General features: G+C 48.5%; 1 protein-coding gene and 1 pseudogene across 1 annotated transcript; one reads left to right on the forward strand and one right to left on the reverse strand.

Moving 5' to 3' along the window:
• LOC109941455 (ubiquinone biosynthesis O-methyltransferase, mitochondrial-like) overlaps nt 1-15,689 on the forward strand; it is a 78,887-nt pseudogene that overhangs the window by 12,721 nt on the left and 50,477 nt on the right.
• LOC109941456 (ubiquinone biosynthesis O-methyltransferase, mitochondrial) lies at nt 615-14,478 on the reverse strand. The gene is made up of 9 exons (XM_020542435.2): nt 14,122-14,478; nt 13,543-13,632; nt 12,945-13,023; nt 3,226-3,303; nt 3,033-3,081; nt 2,621-2,670; nt 1,968-2,117; nt 1,209-1,289; nt 615-1,133 (listed from the first exon to the last, which is right to left on the reverse strand). Exons 1-9 carry the CDS (start codon nt 14,382-14,384, stop codon nt 990-992), a joined length of 984 nt encoding a protein of 327 aa, XP_020398024.1. The 5' UTR covers nt 14,385-14,478; the 3' UTR covers nt 615-989.

Genomic DNA, 15,689 nt, shown 5'->3' on the forward strand with positions numbered 1-15,689 from the left:
GGCCGGATCCGTTTATTTATAGACGATACATGCGTGCAACGTGTTGGATCTGGCAGTTTTCGACACGTCGCAGCTACGTGTCCGTCCGTCGTCTAGGCAGCCGAGCTGAGGACGCGTGGACTGGCCGGGTGCCTGCGTACGTGTTGTAGTGTAATAAGAGCAGTAGAGCACTACAACTAGAAGCACCGACGCGGTTTTGGCGTGGGATTGCTTTTCCTATTCCGTTAATCCGTTCCTTCCAAAGAGACCACACGACCACCGATCAGCAACCTATAATAATATAACGGAATCGCAGGCGCTAGCTCATCATCTGGCGACGGTACGCACCGGTACGCCGACATGTAAGTGGCACGCAAGTGCATTTCAAAGTTCGTGGATTTAAGTAACGGTCTTTGACCAGCTAAAGAGCTGCACATGCATTTAGATGGTGTTTAAATGTAATAAACTAATAATTAGCGGTTAAAATTAGCTAAAGACATTTAATAGACTAGCTAATAATTCGGCTATCAGCTACTTTTAGTAAATTATATAATAATTAGTAGCTATTTGTTAGCTAGCTAATTATCCTAGCAATTTTTTAGACAACTACCTATTAGCTTAATACCTATTAGCTTAGTGCATTCAAACACCCCTTAACTGTTAAAAATAGTTACATTTCCAGACAGCAAATCTGTTCAGTTTTCACGTACAACAGTGTAGTAGTATTTTTATTTAGATCAGTGATTGCCACAAAATTGAGAAAAACTGCCTGAAACATTACCCAAAAAAGGCAGATAGCTCTACTTGTTAGCAGTCACGTGTTGTCAACTTGACTTCTCAATGGCGCTTCCAGGAAGCATCACTCCACAAGCTCCAGTTTCCAAGACTAAAAAGAGCAAGAGAATTATCTTCTGCTACTTGGTTGCATCCTTAGCAGTAAGATTTCAGTGACATGAATTGGTCCTCTGAAAATGATGCCCGACAATTCAAGGTCACGTGTTTTTCTTCAGCTATGATAAATTTGCTTCTCTGTCATTTGTCGATGATGCCTCGCCCTTCTTGACGCCAAAAGCAATGTAGTTCACACTGATATCATCTGACAGGGACCATTCTCCGCTCAACGGATTGTAAACGAACCCTGCCATCTCTTCGACCTGAGGATAGATGTCAAGATATCAGCAACACAACTTACAGTCAAACTCAGTGTGATACAGTGGCTGAAAACTTACGGAGACGGAAGCCTTTTGCAGCATTAGGACAAGCTCCTCCAGGGTAACCAGTTTGGACCACTCATGTGTGCCTCTAGGAAGCTACACAGGTACAAAAGCTCAGAATGAGATATCAATCTTAAGCTGCATTAGTAGTCCACCTCAAGAAAAGCTATGCCAGTATAACTGTAGAACATCATAGCATGGATGTTTCTCTGGAGAAGTGGGAGCTCTTAACCGTCTAGGGCCATTACTGGATTCTAACCTGGGCAACAAAATATCAGAAAGCCAGAAGCCTGAACTGACATGGCCTTGATAGAATGATGATGGATTAGCTCACAGGTTCTCTTCGTTAGATCATAATAAAGAGTTTCAAATTTGAAACAAAGTCTTCAAACCAGACCAACTTTGAGGGGCGTAAACCACTGGTTTATGGATCTAAAGACAGATTATGACAACCGAACCTACAGAAACATGTAGCTGCACAGAACAAGGGGGGCACTCTAGATGTGCAGTCTGTGACATCATATGTTAGGAAGAATAGAAGTATAGAACTACCATGTCCTTTACAACATAACTGAATATTTAATAGATTTGAAATACTGATTTGTTATAGCTCAAGTTCATAAGAAGCATTAGCTGTCAGAGTCCAGACTACAAGTTCCACTCGAGTCAAAACGTCACTAAGCAAGCGTATTTCTCCAATACAATGGGCTACCCAACAAAATTTATTGATCCCAGAAAATGATTCCAAAACATGAAAGAAAGCTAGATACTAACCCATCTGAGGATATACTCAGCAGCAACTATTGCAGTGGCATATGCTCGCATTGATCGGTTGATTGTGGAAATCACAGTGGCACCATTAGGAATTGTCAAAGCCGAGAGGGATTCACAGAACTCCAAAGGATTGGCGACATGCTCAATCACCTGTAAGACATACAAAGTTCAATCCATATTACAGATCCAAATTACATGGGTTAACAAAGCTGTAAGCTAAATGACCCCCACCCCAACAACAAAAAAAGGCAGTGGTCACATGATCTAAAGATTATATTGTTCAGAATAAGCATGCATGCTGATATTTTGTTTCACATTTCACAAGTTTCTCATGATGAGTTATGTTGATGTACACACAGTGCTAATATCCAGATGTATGTGAAGTAAATTAGTCTTATGTAACTTTATGAACAAACTAATACAAGTATAAATATATTCTCTTATGGCTAATACACACAAAAGCATTGTCGTCCTATGATCTAATATTTCTAATAAGTAATTATGCTCAATCAGATAAACAAGATGGTGCAAACAGAAAGCTCCAAGCAATAAAGTGCAGGACCACCATGGTCTTTTTCAGTATTATTGAAACGGCTACTCCATATTATTTTGATGGAGAGGATAAATACTGATGGAACCAAAAGTATGCATACCTCAAGAGAAATTACAGCATCAAACAACCTTTTCTCTTTTACCAGTCCCTCTGCATATAAACAGTTCTCATATAAATTTCTTCTAGTCACAGTCATAAGAAATATCAGGAATGGATAACTTTGATATCCAAATTTAGTCTCATCAAAATTTGAAAGGTAATGCTCTTTATTTTGTGCTATGACTAGTTCTACATACAATACAATGCATTAAAACTGTAACCACATTAAGTATTAGCAAAGTTTACAGTAAATAATCTGCACAGCTTAACCCACATGCGAACTAAGGACCTTATTCCTTGTAAAAGATTACATCAAAGTATGGTGTCAATGGAAAAGAACTCCCAGGATCAACTCAGTAGCTCATCTATCATTGTTCAACAGATACAATAGGTACATGGAGGGAGGAAAGTACCAGCTGTTGCACAACAATACTCAATCGAAGCAGTTGTTGGATCAGATGCCTGAGAAGATAAGAACAAAGAATCATTGACTGAAGGAATAGTGAAGTTACTGATTATTGTGCTTATAAAAGCCAAAACTAACTCTTGAGACAAACAAACAAACAAACCTAAATTCATATTACATGATCAAGATTTTGCACATACCGCATGAATACTTGCAATCTTTATATTCTTGTCAACAGCATCAATTGCAGTAACCGTAGCACCCATTCGAGCAAGAGGCTGCAATTCAGAAGATAGAATTATTTTAATACCCTTTTCCAGATTGATCACAGAACAAAGAAGCACTTCTTACAGTCTATAATTGCACTCAAAACACCCGAAAGGGATTGCACAAACATTATGATAAAATGTTACTTTCAAACAATTACTTACATTATATTAAGCCATATTTGTAAAATCTATTAAACTAATTAGTAATAGCATGTGCAATGTTCCGAGCTGAACTAATAGGCATTGATGTTCCGATGTTCATTGATATTTAAAGTTTTGGTGTTTCATCATAACCATTTGGACTAACATTATTTGCTAGTGTCTTTGGTTATAGTTCAAAGAATGCAGAGTAGACTTGGACAAAGGCAAAGTGGTGATCCAGATGATCAACACCTCAAAAAAGACATTAGAAGACTCGTTGAAGACCTACAAAAACATGCAAGAATCTAAGACACGAAATGGAACCGAGTCAGTCGAAAAGATAACGAAGAAATGAAGCAAGAGAAAGGTTTGCAGGCGTCAAATCGAGACATCGAACCATTTCCGAGGGAAGCGTTGAACCATATGGTTGAATACAACCCTAACCGGCATAAAAACAATAAGCTTCCGACACATGTGTCGAACCCACCAAGGCCAGGCAAGGGTGTCAGACCAAAGTTTCCCACTGTTAACACTCATAGAAGGCTTCGGACCATTGCAATAGAGTCTGACAATCATGCTGAAAGGTTCCATAGAGTGAAATAGGGCAACAGACTAGTTCGACTAGGGATATAAATAGCATGAATATTATCCGTCTGTATTCGAATTCGGTTTGTCTAAGGCCTTGTTCGGTTGCATGGGGACCAGAGGAGATTGAGGGGATTAAATCCCTTTCTATTCAATTTTGACTAGCAAGGGATTTAATTCCCTACAAAAGAGCTTCTAGCTGAGTTGGTTAGGTCGTCTGAGTAGCACTCCTTAGGTCATAGGTTCGACTCCCCTTGGGAGAAAAAATTGGTTAAAAAACTTCCTTGTCTGTCCCACGCCAGAGCATAGGTCTAAGGTCCAGTCCCGGTAACGGACGTTTCTCACATGGGCTACGGTGCCGCTATGTATGGGTGGGGTAGGGGATCGAAGGTTTTCTCGACCTGTGTGAGAAGGTCTTCTTAATATAATGCCCTGGGGTTGTCTTACCCCCTGCAGGTCGAGTTTTTAAAGAATTTGATTTCCTCCAATCCCTTTTAATCCACTCCTAACTAAACAATCTCTAAGGCCTTGTTCGTTTGCATGGGGAACAAAGGGGATTGAGGGGGATTAAATCCCCTTCTATTCAATTTTGAGTTTTTGACTAGCAAGGGATTTAATCCCCTGCAATCCACTTCATTCCAATCCACTCCTAACCGAACAAGCCCTAAGAGGGCTGAGATCTAATCTGTATCAAGTCCGGGTATTCAATATCCGATTCGTATCCGATTTATATTCATATTCGTATTCTTGAAGTTGAATATTTAAGATGTCGATATTCATAACTCGATAATATCTGTATTTGATACGAGTCCGAACAGAAATTTGAAAATAAATATGAAACGAGTAATATACGTCCATATCTGATCCAATTACATCCCTAGGTCCGACAGTAGACGTCAGATTATACGGGCTTACCCAACGATCGGCAACGGCTAGTGATGACACTACTAAGCTAGTGTGTTTGGTTGCAATGACAGGACGGGATGGGATGGGACGATCCCTCAAATTAGGTTGTTTGGTTCTGGGTCAAGGGTTAGGACAGTACTATCTAGTGTTGTCCCCTGTTGTCCCTCAAAATTGGAGGGACGAGAGAGGACATCAGGGGACGATCTCGTCCTAGCTGTCCCACAATCAAACACACCCTAAGAGACATTGGACCCTAACACAATGGTCATGAAACTCCATGGATAGCCCCGGACCTTCTCCACGCGTAAGTGGTGCTTTGGTGTGGGCTCTCCCGGATGCTCTTCGATGCCTTCACTATCGAGTTTTCGATTGTCGAAAGCCTCGTTCCCTCTAATAAATGGTGGTGGCCACACCATAAACGCGGTTGATGTGATCTCACAAGACTACAAGCCTCTCTGGTACGACTAATACAATTGTGCGTTCTACTCGATACTTTGATAAAAATACCAAAGTCGTTGACAGGAACAGGAGTTCATAACTCTATCGACAAGATTGCTTTTACTCTAATGCAGGTAACATGAATGTTGTTAGGAGTTTCATTAATTTAGAAAATTCAAGTAAGTCAAAATGCACACTGCTAAAAGGTTATTATATATGTGATGATAATCTCAACCTAAACTTTTAACAAGCTTGCCTATACATTAATAGATTTCATCAAGCAATGTTGAAGCTCAATTCTATATTGCTTGAAGCTCAATTCTATCTGAAAATCACATATGAAATTCATAGTGTGTAAGCCACAAAGAACTACTACTTTATTCCAAATTGTAAGTCATTTCAGGTTTGTCCTACACTTTTGTAGCTTTAACCAAGTTTATAGAAAAATACAAAAACATCTACAACATCAAAAAGATTCATTACATACACCATGAAATATATTTTGATAGTGCATCTATTTGATATTTTAGATGTTAATGTATTTTTCTATAGATTTGGCCAAAGTTAGACGATTGTCTTAGGACAAAACTAAAATAACATACAATTTGAAATAGAGGGAGTACATCATAAGCCATATGAATATATGCGTGCACTAAATCACTAACAATCCCATTCTCCAAAGACATCCTCCAAGGAACAAAGTTCATGCATGCACAAGATCAATTAACAAAAAATCACCAAGGTCCACCACCAACTCAATCCCCTAAGTAGTATAAAGATATGAGTGCATTGCACAAAATACAAACTCAAAACAATTGGATAAACAAAATGCCAACTACTAGATGTCAGTATCTGTTTCTATAATCTATAACTGTTGTCAAACGATGCACGCACTTGTTCCTTTGTTGGTCTTTTATGTTGGAACCGGACTGCCGACACATGGCGTGTCCGTCGGGGCCGCCCGCACACACGGCGCGCCCACCCAGGCTGTCGGGCCGCGACACACGCGCCCGCACGTATAGCAGTGGGCTTTTAGGTCTCTTGGGCCAACACTCCCCCAAAAAGCTAGCCTTTCAGCGGTTGCACCCTCAACCATATAAACCATGCTTTCTCACTCTCACCACACAATGTGGGACTATTCCCAATAATCTCCCCCTCACACATTGTGAGCCGAGATTTGTTTGAGAGTGCACTGGGCCAACCTGGCTCTGATACCAATTGTTGGGCCTGAACAGCAATGAACGGCACCGGCGAACACTCGAACTCAGCAGAAGCGAAGAGCTTCACTCACACACACAGTTTCTGGAACAAATTGGACACACGTATTTGGTGCTGCCTGAAAGCGCAACTTTTCTGTTCTATTTGCTTCTCCTTTATTATGCATTACACAGAGGAGGGCTCTGGTAGCCGTCCGCACGACGCGTCCATCCCCACGTCCGCATCTTTCGTTCAGCCCCAGACGCCCAGGTCGTGCGGCGAGCGATTCTCGCGGTCACGACCTCCTACGCGCACGGCAGCCACAATCCGACGCTCGTGCGCATGTATCGCAACAAAACGGAAATATGCAACTAACTACATGCGAGGCTTATCCAACAAATCTCCTCCTAAGCCTTGCATCTCTGCTTAATCTTGACGAGCCCGAGCTTGTCGCGCAGTTCGCAGAAACGTTCCCGCGCAAGCGCCTTCGTCAAAATGTCCGCCAGCTGCTCGGTGGTGTCGATGGAGATGACGTTCACCCTGCCTTCCTCGACGCACTCACGAATGAAGTGATATCTGGTGTCTATATGTTTGCTGCGTTCGTGAAAAACAGGGTTCTTACTGAGCTGGATGGCGGACTGGTTGTCGATAAAGATCGTGATCGCACCCTCCTTGCCTCTCAGCTCTGACAGGAGACATGTGAGCCAAGTGCCTTGGCAGGCAGCTGTTGTGCCCGCGATGTACTCAGCTTCGCAGGAGCTGAGGGCGACCACCTTTTGCTTTTGGCTCTGCCAGGTGATCGCATTGTCGCCGAGGAAGAACAGAGTGCCTGATGTGCTCTTGCGCGTGTCGACGTCGCCGGCGTGATCGCTATCACTAAACCCGACGAGCTGACCCTCCTTTTTCCTGGTGTAGTAGCAGCAGTAGTCTAGCGTGCCGGCGATGTAGCGCAGCACCTTCTTCACGGCCGCTAGATGCTCGGTGGTGGGCTTCTCCATGAAGCGGCTCACGTAGCCCACCGAGAATGCTAGGTCCGGCCTTGTGTTCACCAGGTACCGGAGCGAGCCGACGATGCTCCTGTACGCTGTTGGATCGACGGCGGGAGCCGTGCTCGCCTTGCTCAACTTGAGGCGCGGCTCCATGGGGATGCAGCTGGGATTGCACCTAGCTAGGCCGGCGTTCTCCAATATCTTCGCCGCGTACGCCCTCTGCCCGAGCGTGATGCCGTCCCTAGTCTGGTTCACCTCCAGACCGAGGTAGCAGTGGAGCAGCCCCAGGTCGCTCATGTGGAATGTGCCCTTCATCTGGACCTTGAACTTGTCGATGTCGTCCTGGGTGCCGCCGGTGATCACCAGGTCGTCGACGTACACTCCCACGACGAGGCGACGTGCGCCAGCACCGCGGAAGTACACAGAATGCTCGGAGCTGCTGCGTTGGAACCCAAGTTCCAGCAGGGAGCTGTCCAGTTTGGCGTACCAGGCGCGAGGAGCTTGACGGAGCCCGTACAGCGCCTTGACGAGGCGCAGGACCTTCCCTTCTTAGCCCTTTAGCACGAACCCCGGCGGCTGTTCGACGAAGACTTCCTCCTGCAGCTCGCCGTTGAGGAACGCGGACTTAACGTCCATATGGTGCACGGCCCAGCCCTCGCTTGCAGCGTGCGCCAGGAGAAGCCGCACGGACTCCATGCGCGCGACGGGCGCGAACACCTCGTCGAAGTCGACGCCTTGCCGTTGGACGTAGCCCTTCGCGACCAGCCGGGCTTTATACTTGGAGATGAACCCGGTTGCGTCCTTCTTCGCCTTGTACACCCATTTGAGCCCAATGGGTCGGGAACGCGGCGGAGGGTCGACGAGCTCCCATGTACCGTTCGCCTCGATCGCCGTCATTTCATCGAGCATGGCATGGCGCCAGCACTCGTGCTTCTGTGCCTCATCGAAACACGACGGCTCCGCGTCGCTGGTCAAAAAAAGATGCTCCTTCAGCTCTCTTCGTGCCAGCCCAGGTGCTGATGCAGAGCCCAGCAGGTTGTTCATCCTCTTGAACCTGAGTGGTGCATCCTCTTCATGATCGGCGTCCAGGTTCTCATCAAAACCTTCTGGTGGCGACGCGAAGTCCGCCACTCCTCCTGCGCCGTGCGCTGGAGTGATGGGCTCGTCTTGACCAGCAACGTACTGAGCTGGAGAGGGTGGCGACGCAGATGATGCTGGACTTGACGTCATGCCTGCAGACGTAGAGGTCGCAGTGATCCCCTGGGGCGACACAGCAACAGCCTCCTGGATGTTGAAGTCCTCCTCGCTGGCCTGTTCTCCGGTCCAGCACCATTGCACGCCTTCGTCGAAGACGACGTCACGGCTGATGTGGACTCGCCGCGTCGACGGGTCGTACAGGCGGTAGGCCTTGGAGCCTGCCTCGTACCCGACGAAGATGGTACGCCTGCTTCGATCATCCAGTTTCTTCTGATGCGGCGCCGTGAGCTTCATGTGTGCGACACACCCAAACGTCCGCAGGTGTTGGACTCCCGGTGTGCTCCCGGTCCAGAGCTCGTATGGGGACTTGCCGCCAACACTTTTGGATGAGGATCGGTTCAGTAGGTATACTGCTGTTGTAACAGCCTCGCCCCAGAACATGCCCGACAACCCCTTCGCCTTGAGCATGCACCGAGCAGTGCCAACCACTGACTGGTTTTGTCGCTCGACGACGCCATTTTGTTGGGGCGAGTAGGGCGCCATGCGCTCACGGCGGATGCCGATATCAGCGCAGTACTGCTCGAAGTCGCCCGCCAGAAACTCCCCACCGCGGTCAGTGCGGAGCGCACGTACCCGCTTGCTTGTCTTCCGCTCCGCCGCGGCTTGGATACGCTTGATCGCCGCGGCCGCGCCATCCTTGCTAGGAAGCAGTGCGATCCACATATAGCGTGAGTAGTCATCGACGATGAGAAGAAAATACTGGTTCCCACTCGGCGTCGGTGGCGAGATTGGACCACAGAGGTCCCCGTGCAGCAGCTGAAGCACCTCCGTGGAGCGCGACAGGGCGTGCTGGGGAAACGACGAGTGCCTATGTTTCCCTGCCAGGCAGGCGTCGCACACCTGCTCCACCTGGTCGAGCAGAGGCATGCCTCGAACAAGCCTCTCCCGGCCCATCTTCCTTAGCGCAGTGAAGTTGACATGCCCAAATCGGGCGTGCCACAACCACGCATCTTCCTTCGCGTGTGCCGCCAAGCACACTGGTCGAGCAATCTCGGCGTCGAGGATGTAGAGCCGGCTTGGGCTCCGGTAGATCTTGGCGAGCAGACGACGCGCCTTGTCATGAATCCGCATCACTCCTCCCCTTACGTGCACCTCAAACCCCACCTCATCGAGCTGGCCAACACTGATTATACTCGTAGTGAGGCGGGGAATGTAATATGCATTTGCGAGGGTGTGATGCTCCCCGTTCTTGCAGGCGAAGAGGATGGTGCCCCGGCCTTCGATGTTGACGATGGATCCGTCTCCGAAGCGCACCGTGCCGGCGATGTTCTTGTCGAGGTCGGAGAAGACACCACGACATCCGATCATATGGTTCGTGGCGCCAGTGTCCAGGACCCATCGTCGTGAGTCCCGGTGCCCAGCCGCGTCGAATGAGGCGAACACCTTTGCCTCCACAAGGTTCACGTGATGTGGCGTGTGGACACTTGTGGGGCCGTCGATGTTCACAGCAGCATCGACAGGTGTCGGAGAAGACGTGTTCGCAGCGCCGCCAGGGTCCTCAATGTCGAGGGCAAACATTAGCGTGGGCTCGTCGTCCTGAGCCACGTGTGCCTGCTCCTCCACCTTCAATTGTCCACGACAATTGCGAGCCCAATGGCCCTTTTGCCCGCATCGCCTGCATTCGTCATCCGGGCTGGCACGACTCGAGCTCGTGCCGGAGTTTGCAGCGCCGTTGTTACGGCCTCCGCGGCCGCGTGGCTTGTCGCGGTGCTTGCCCCGTCCTCCAGCACGCGCACCACCGCGTCCGAAGTCCGACCCCTTCTGCTTGTACCTCTCCATCCACTGCTCCTCCGTGAGCAGCAGGCTCCCACCAGCGGCTTGAGGCGGCGTAGGCTCGACGTCGTCCGTCGCCTTCAGCCTTCCGGTGATTTCCTCGACCGAGAGCTGGGAGATGTCAAAGAGCGTCTCAATGGAAATGACGAGCTGCATGTACCTCGGTCGAACGACGCGCAGATACTTGGCCACGACCTTGTCGTCTGGCTCGGGATCACCCAGCGATGCCAGCCGCTGGACAATTCCCGTCAGACGGAGCGCGAAATCCTCGATTGCTTCTCCATCTCACAGCTTGATCGTCTCGTACTCGGCGTGAAGGTTTTGCGCCGTCGCCTTCCTCACTCGGTCATCACCGATGCGGAAGGTTTTGATGGCCTCCCAGGCTTCCTTTGCGGATGGCTTGGCCACCAGCACGGGAACCATCTCCGCCGGAACTCCGCTGCAGATCGCGTCGAGCGCACTGCGGTCGTCGTCATACTCCGCGTCATCGAACTCGATGGCGTCCCAGAGATGGCGTGCCTGCAGCTTCAGCCTCATGCGAAGGGACCACTCGTGGTAGTTTGTCTTCGTCAACTGCGGCCAGTTGCCGGAGCTGCTGCCCTCTCGGATGACGCGCTCGATCACCACCTCCCGCTGATGGCGTGCACCACGGGTGCGCGAGCGACGCCCGTCGCGCGTGCGTGGTCGGCGTGGCGGAGTAGGCATGCGCGGCGGCGTCTTGGTGCCTGAGCCCGTGCCCTTCTCCTTCCGTGTCGGGGAGCGTCCTCGTGGGCGCGGTGGAGATGCCATGGGCGCCGCGGGTATACCAATTGTTGGAACCGGACCGCCGACACATGGCGTGTCCGTCGGGGCCGCCCGCACACAAGGCGCGCCCACCCAGGATGTCGGGCCGCGACACACGCGCCCGCACGTATAGCAGCGGGCTTTTAGGTCTCTTGGGCCAACACTCCCCCAAAAAGCTAGCCTGTCAGGGGTTGCACCCTCAACCATATAAACCATGCTTTCTCACCCTCACCACACAATATGGGACTATTCCCAACAATCTCCCCCTCACACATTGTGAGCTGAGATTTGTCTGAGAATGCACTGGGCCAACCTGGCTCTGATACCAATTGTTAGGCCTGAACAGCAATGAACGGCACCGGCAAACACTCGAACTCAGCAGAGGCGAAGAGCTTCACTCACACACACAGTTTCTGGAACAAACTGGACACACGTATTTGGTGCTGCCTGAAAGCGCAACTTTTCTGTTCTATTTGCTTCTCCTTTATTATGCATTACACAGAGGAGGGCTCTGGTAGCCGTCCGCACGACGCGTCCATCCCCACGTCCGCATCTTTCGTTCAGCCCCAGACGCCCAGGTCGTGCGGCGAGCGATTCTCGCGGTCACGACCTCCTACGCGCACGGCAGCCACAATCCGGCGCTCATGCGCATGTATCGCAACAAAACGGAAATATGCAACTAACTACATGCGAGGCTTATCCAACAAATCTCCTCCTAAGCCTTGCATCTCTGCTTAATCTTGACGAGCCCGAGCTTGTCGCGCAGTTCGCAGAAACGTTCCCGCGCAAGCGCCTTCGTCAAAATGTCCGCCAGCTGCTCGGTGGTGTCGATAAAGACGACGTTCACCCTGCATTCCTCGACGCACTCACGAATGAAGTGATATCTGGTGTCTATATGTTTGCTGCGTTCGTGAAAAACAGGGTTCTTACTGAGCTGGATGGCGGACTGGTTGTCGATAAAGATCGTGATCGCACCCTCCTCATTGTTGGAACCGGACCGCCGACACATGGCGTGTCCGTTGGGGCCGCCCGCACATACGGCGCGCCCACCCAGGTTGTCGTGCCGCGACACACGCGCCCGCACGTATAGCAGCGGGCTTTAGGTCTCTTGGGCCAACACTCCCCCAAAAGCTAGCCTGTCAGGGGTTGCACCCTCAACCATATAAACCATGCTTTCTCACCCTGACCACACAATATGGGACTATTCCCAACAATGTCCCCCTCACACATTGTGAGCCGAGATTTGTCTGAGAGTGCACTGGGCCAACCTGGCTCCGATACCAATTGTTGGAACCGGACCGCCGACACATGGCGTGTCCGTCAGGGCTGCCCGCACACACGGCGCGCCCACCTAGGCTGTCGGGCCGCGACACACGCGCCCGCACGTATAGCAGCGGACTTTTAGGTCTCTTGGGCCAACACTCCCCCAAAAAGCTAGCCTTTCAGGGGTTGCACCCCCAACCATATAAAACCATGCTTTCTCACTCTCACCACACAATGTGGGACTATTCCCAATATTTTATACTATGTTAAGTGCCAATAGCGATTCTCAGAAATGATTGACACAGAGAAGCTTTCTACCTCTGACAGAATGCCACCTCCACATCCAACATCAATAACTTTGAGACCTTCAAGTGGCTTAGATGAATTTGGATCCCTCCTGGTTGAACAATTATGCACACTTATGCAGTTAGCAAAACGTTAACAAATAACATGTGCTGTTTCATAAGCTATATCAGTTTACAGTCGAAACAAAGAAGTTTGATCCCAGACATAAATGCAAATGGAATACCACACAAATTTACGAACACCATTACTGATTTCATTAGTCTAGTAAAGCATACTAATTAATCAGCTCAATCAAGAAATCAATTCTATAGGAAAACACTGCCAATGTAGACCAAGAACGCCTTAAGAGATGATATTCACAAACAGCATGATTTATCAACTCTGGCTTTAAGATGGTAAGATACACCATCAAAGGAACATTAGAAATCATTGTTCATGATTGGTAAAACGAATGTGTTAAATGGCCGGAGAAGTGAAATAATGTCGATTCAACCTTTAATTTATTCGTATACCATGAGAAATACAGCTGGCAGTAGATTTCATGTATATTTCAGGCGGCTCACTGTGGTACCAACAAAAATGAACAAGATCAAGGGGTGCACAATTGTACCTGAAATGTCTACAGAGAGTGGAGCGGATAAAAGACAGTCGGGTTGGATTCATCACATGCAAAGGTTTGAATGGGCCACTAGAATCCCACCTGTTTATTCCAGAAGAATAGCACCATGTCAATGAGCTAAAACATACAAAGAGATACCTGTAGTTCGCCACCGATTTAGCATTTCATCTGTGATTCTAAGTTACAGTGTTAGCTGAACAGTCCTACCTTACTCAGGTCTAATTGCGTGATTCCTTGCCGGTATTCATAAACATGGGTGGTGATCCAACACTAGTTATAGCATCATTGTCTATATCCATCCATACCGCAACCAAGGGCAGTAAGTAAATGAAGGATGGTAGGGATTCTGTTCAAATGCGTTCGGAAACGGGTTGCCAACTGATCTGTTTAAACTTTGCCTCCCATGTTACATAGGCTGTAGCTGTTTCACCACCATCCTTCGAATACACGCACGCGCTCAACCATGCTGTCGCCCAATCTCACACACGCTCAAAAATTTATCCAAACGTCCACGAACAAGCACGGGAGGTCGTCGTCCTAGGCAAAGTAAGGAAGGATCTCATTTCTCACCAGGTCTCGGCGATGGAGGCGAACTTGGCGACCTCTGCAGGGTTCAGCGACGAGGAAGTGGGACCTCCACCGCTCGACCTCGATGGACCTCGAGGCGGAGATGGAGGGGGCGGCGGCGGCGTCGGCGGGGCCGAGGATGAGACCACGGAGGCGTACCTGCTCCATTGAGCGAGAAGGGCTTGGATAGGAGAGTAGCTGGGGCTCGGGATTCGTACCGTTCCGTGGAGTGGGGAGACGGAGGAGAGGAGCGCGCGGCGGAGCATCGTTCGCGGCTACCGGACCCCGGCGAGGTGAGAAGTTTAGGACGCGGGGGCAACACGGTGGTGTCCGCCTGAAATGTGGACAAATCAATTTTCCACTTTGCTAGTCGGACCTCGGAGAACACATACGCCATTGGATGCGGAATCGAGTGGCTCAGATGAGACGAAAGTGTGGTAAGGATTATTATTTTCCCTGGTTACTTTCTTGTGGAAAAATAAAGCGTGCGCCCCTTTAATCCTTATTCGTTTACATCAATCCAACTCTAGATTAGTATGGATTGAAATTAAATCTATGTCATAATCCAAGCCTACTAAAAAATTAATTTGGTTAAACTCATGAATTAGAACCCAAGGGTTAGGAATTTTTTAAACTATGAAATGCATGGATTATATCCATAACTCATTAGGTATAGAACAAATCCATAAAGATATTACACGTGTTTATATTAGAATCAATGGATCAAAAGAATAACTAGCTTTGAGATATACAGGAATAAACGATGAATTTAATTCCATCGTAAGATTGGATGTGAGGTATGGATTTACACAATTCAGACCCGGATTAAATCCATAGTGAAATTTCATCCCTTGTAACCAAACAAAGGTTTTATGATGCAAAATCATGAATACACCAATTCTATTTGTCTTTCTCGAACACCTAGTTTATGATTTGACTTAAAACAAAGACTATTGTACAGTTACTATTGTTTTGGTAACAAGAGGATTAGAGGGAATATATGGGAGAGAAACCCCATGGATCCCACCAAATTAGTTTTTATGGGCTAGTTTGGTGGAAGAAGAATTGGAGGTGATCAATGGGAGAGTAATTATCTTGCTATTTATTTTGAGTAGCAAGGTAATTTCTCCCTATAGATCCCCTACATTTCCCTTCCACCAAATTAGGCCTAAGTTTCTCATGCAACCATCTTACAATTAAACTAACAAAAAAATTCAAAGTTTTAAAAAATATAGATATATTTTATTTTTACTCTTTTAATCTCTACTACTACTTAAGTGCCTAATGTAGGCGTGCACACTAGGATGTTCTGCCCAAACCGCGTCCTGCCCGCACGCCGCGCTTTCTGCCTTTCTCCACGCCCCGCTTCACCACCGCGCCGCCATCCTCGCCCCGCTCCCCGCGGTCCCCTTCCATCGGAGACACCATCCTCGCCCCCACCACGTTCTCTCTAGATGGAAGGCACCATTCATGGATCTGCGCGGCCACCCCCGCCATCCTCGCATGCAGCCGGGGTTATATAGCAACGCCCACAGAGCATAGAGCACACGTCCCCGCCGCCCGCTTCCCTC

This window comes from Zea mays, chromosome 8, assembly GCF_902167145.1.
Source record: "Zea mays cultivar B73 chromosome 8, Zm-B73-REFERENCE-NAM-5.0, whole genome shotgun sequence".
NCBI classification, from domain to species: domain Eukaryota; kingdom Viridiplantae; phylum Streptophyta; class Magnoliopsida; order Poales; family Poaceae; genus Zea; species Zea mays.

Excerpts from the sequence above, each read along its gene's own strand:
- LOC109941456 (XM_020542435.2), bottom strand. The coding sequence starts at position 14,384 with ATGCTCCGCCGCGCGCTCCTCTCCTCCGTCTCCCCACTCCACGGAACG. Across the intron at positions 1,290-1,967 it reads CTGAGTATATCCTCAGATGG|CTTCCTAGAGGCACACATGA; the intron begins GTTAGTATCTAG and ends GTACCTGTGTAG. Across the intron at positions 1,134-1,208 it reads TGCAAAAGGCTTCCGTCTCC|GTCGAAGAGATGGCAGGGTT; the intron begins GTAAGTTTTCAG and ends ATCTATCCTCAG.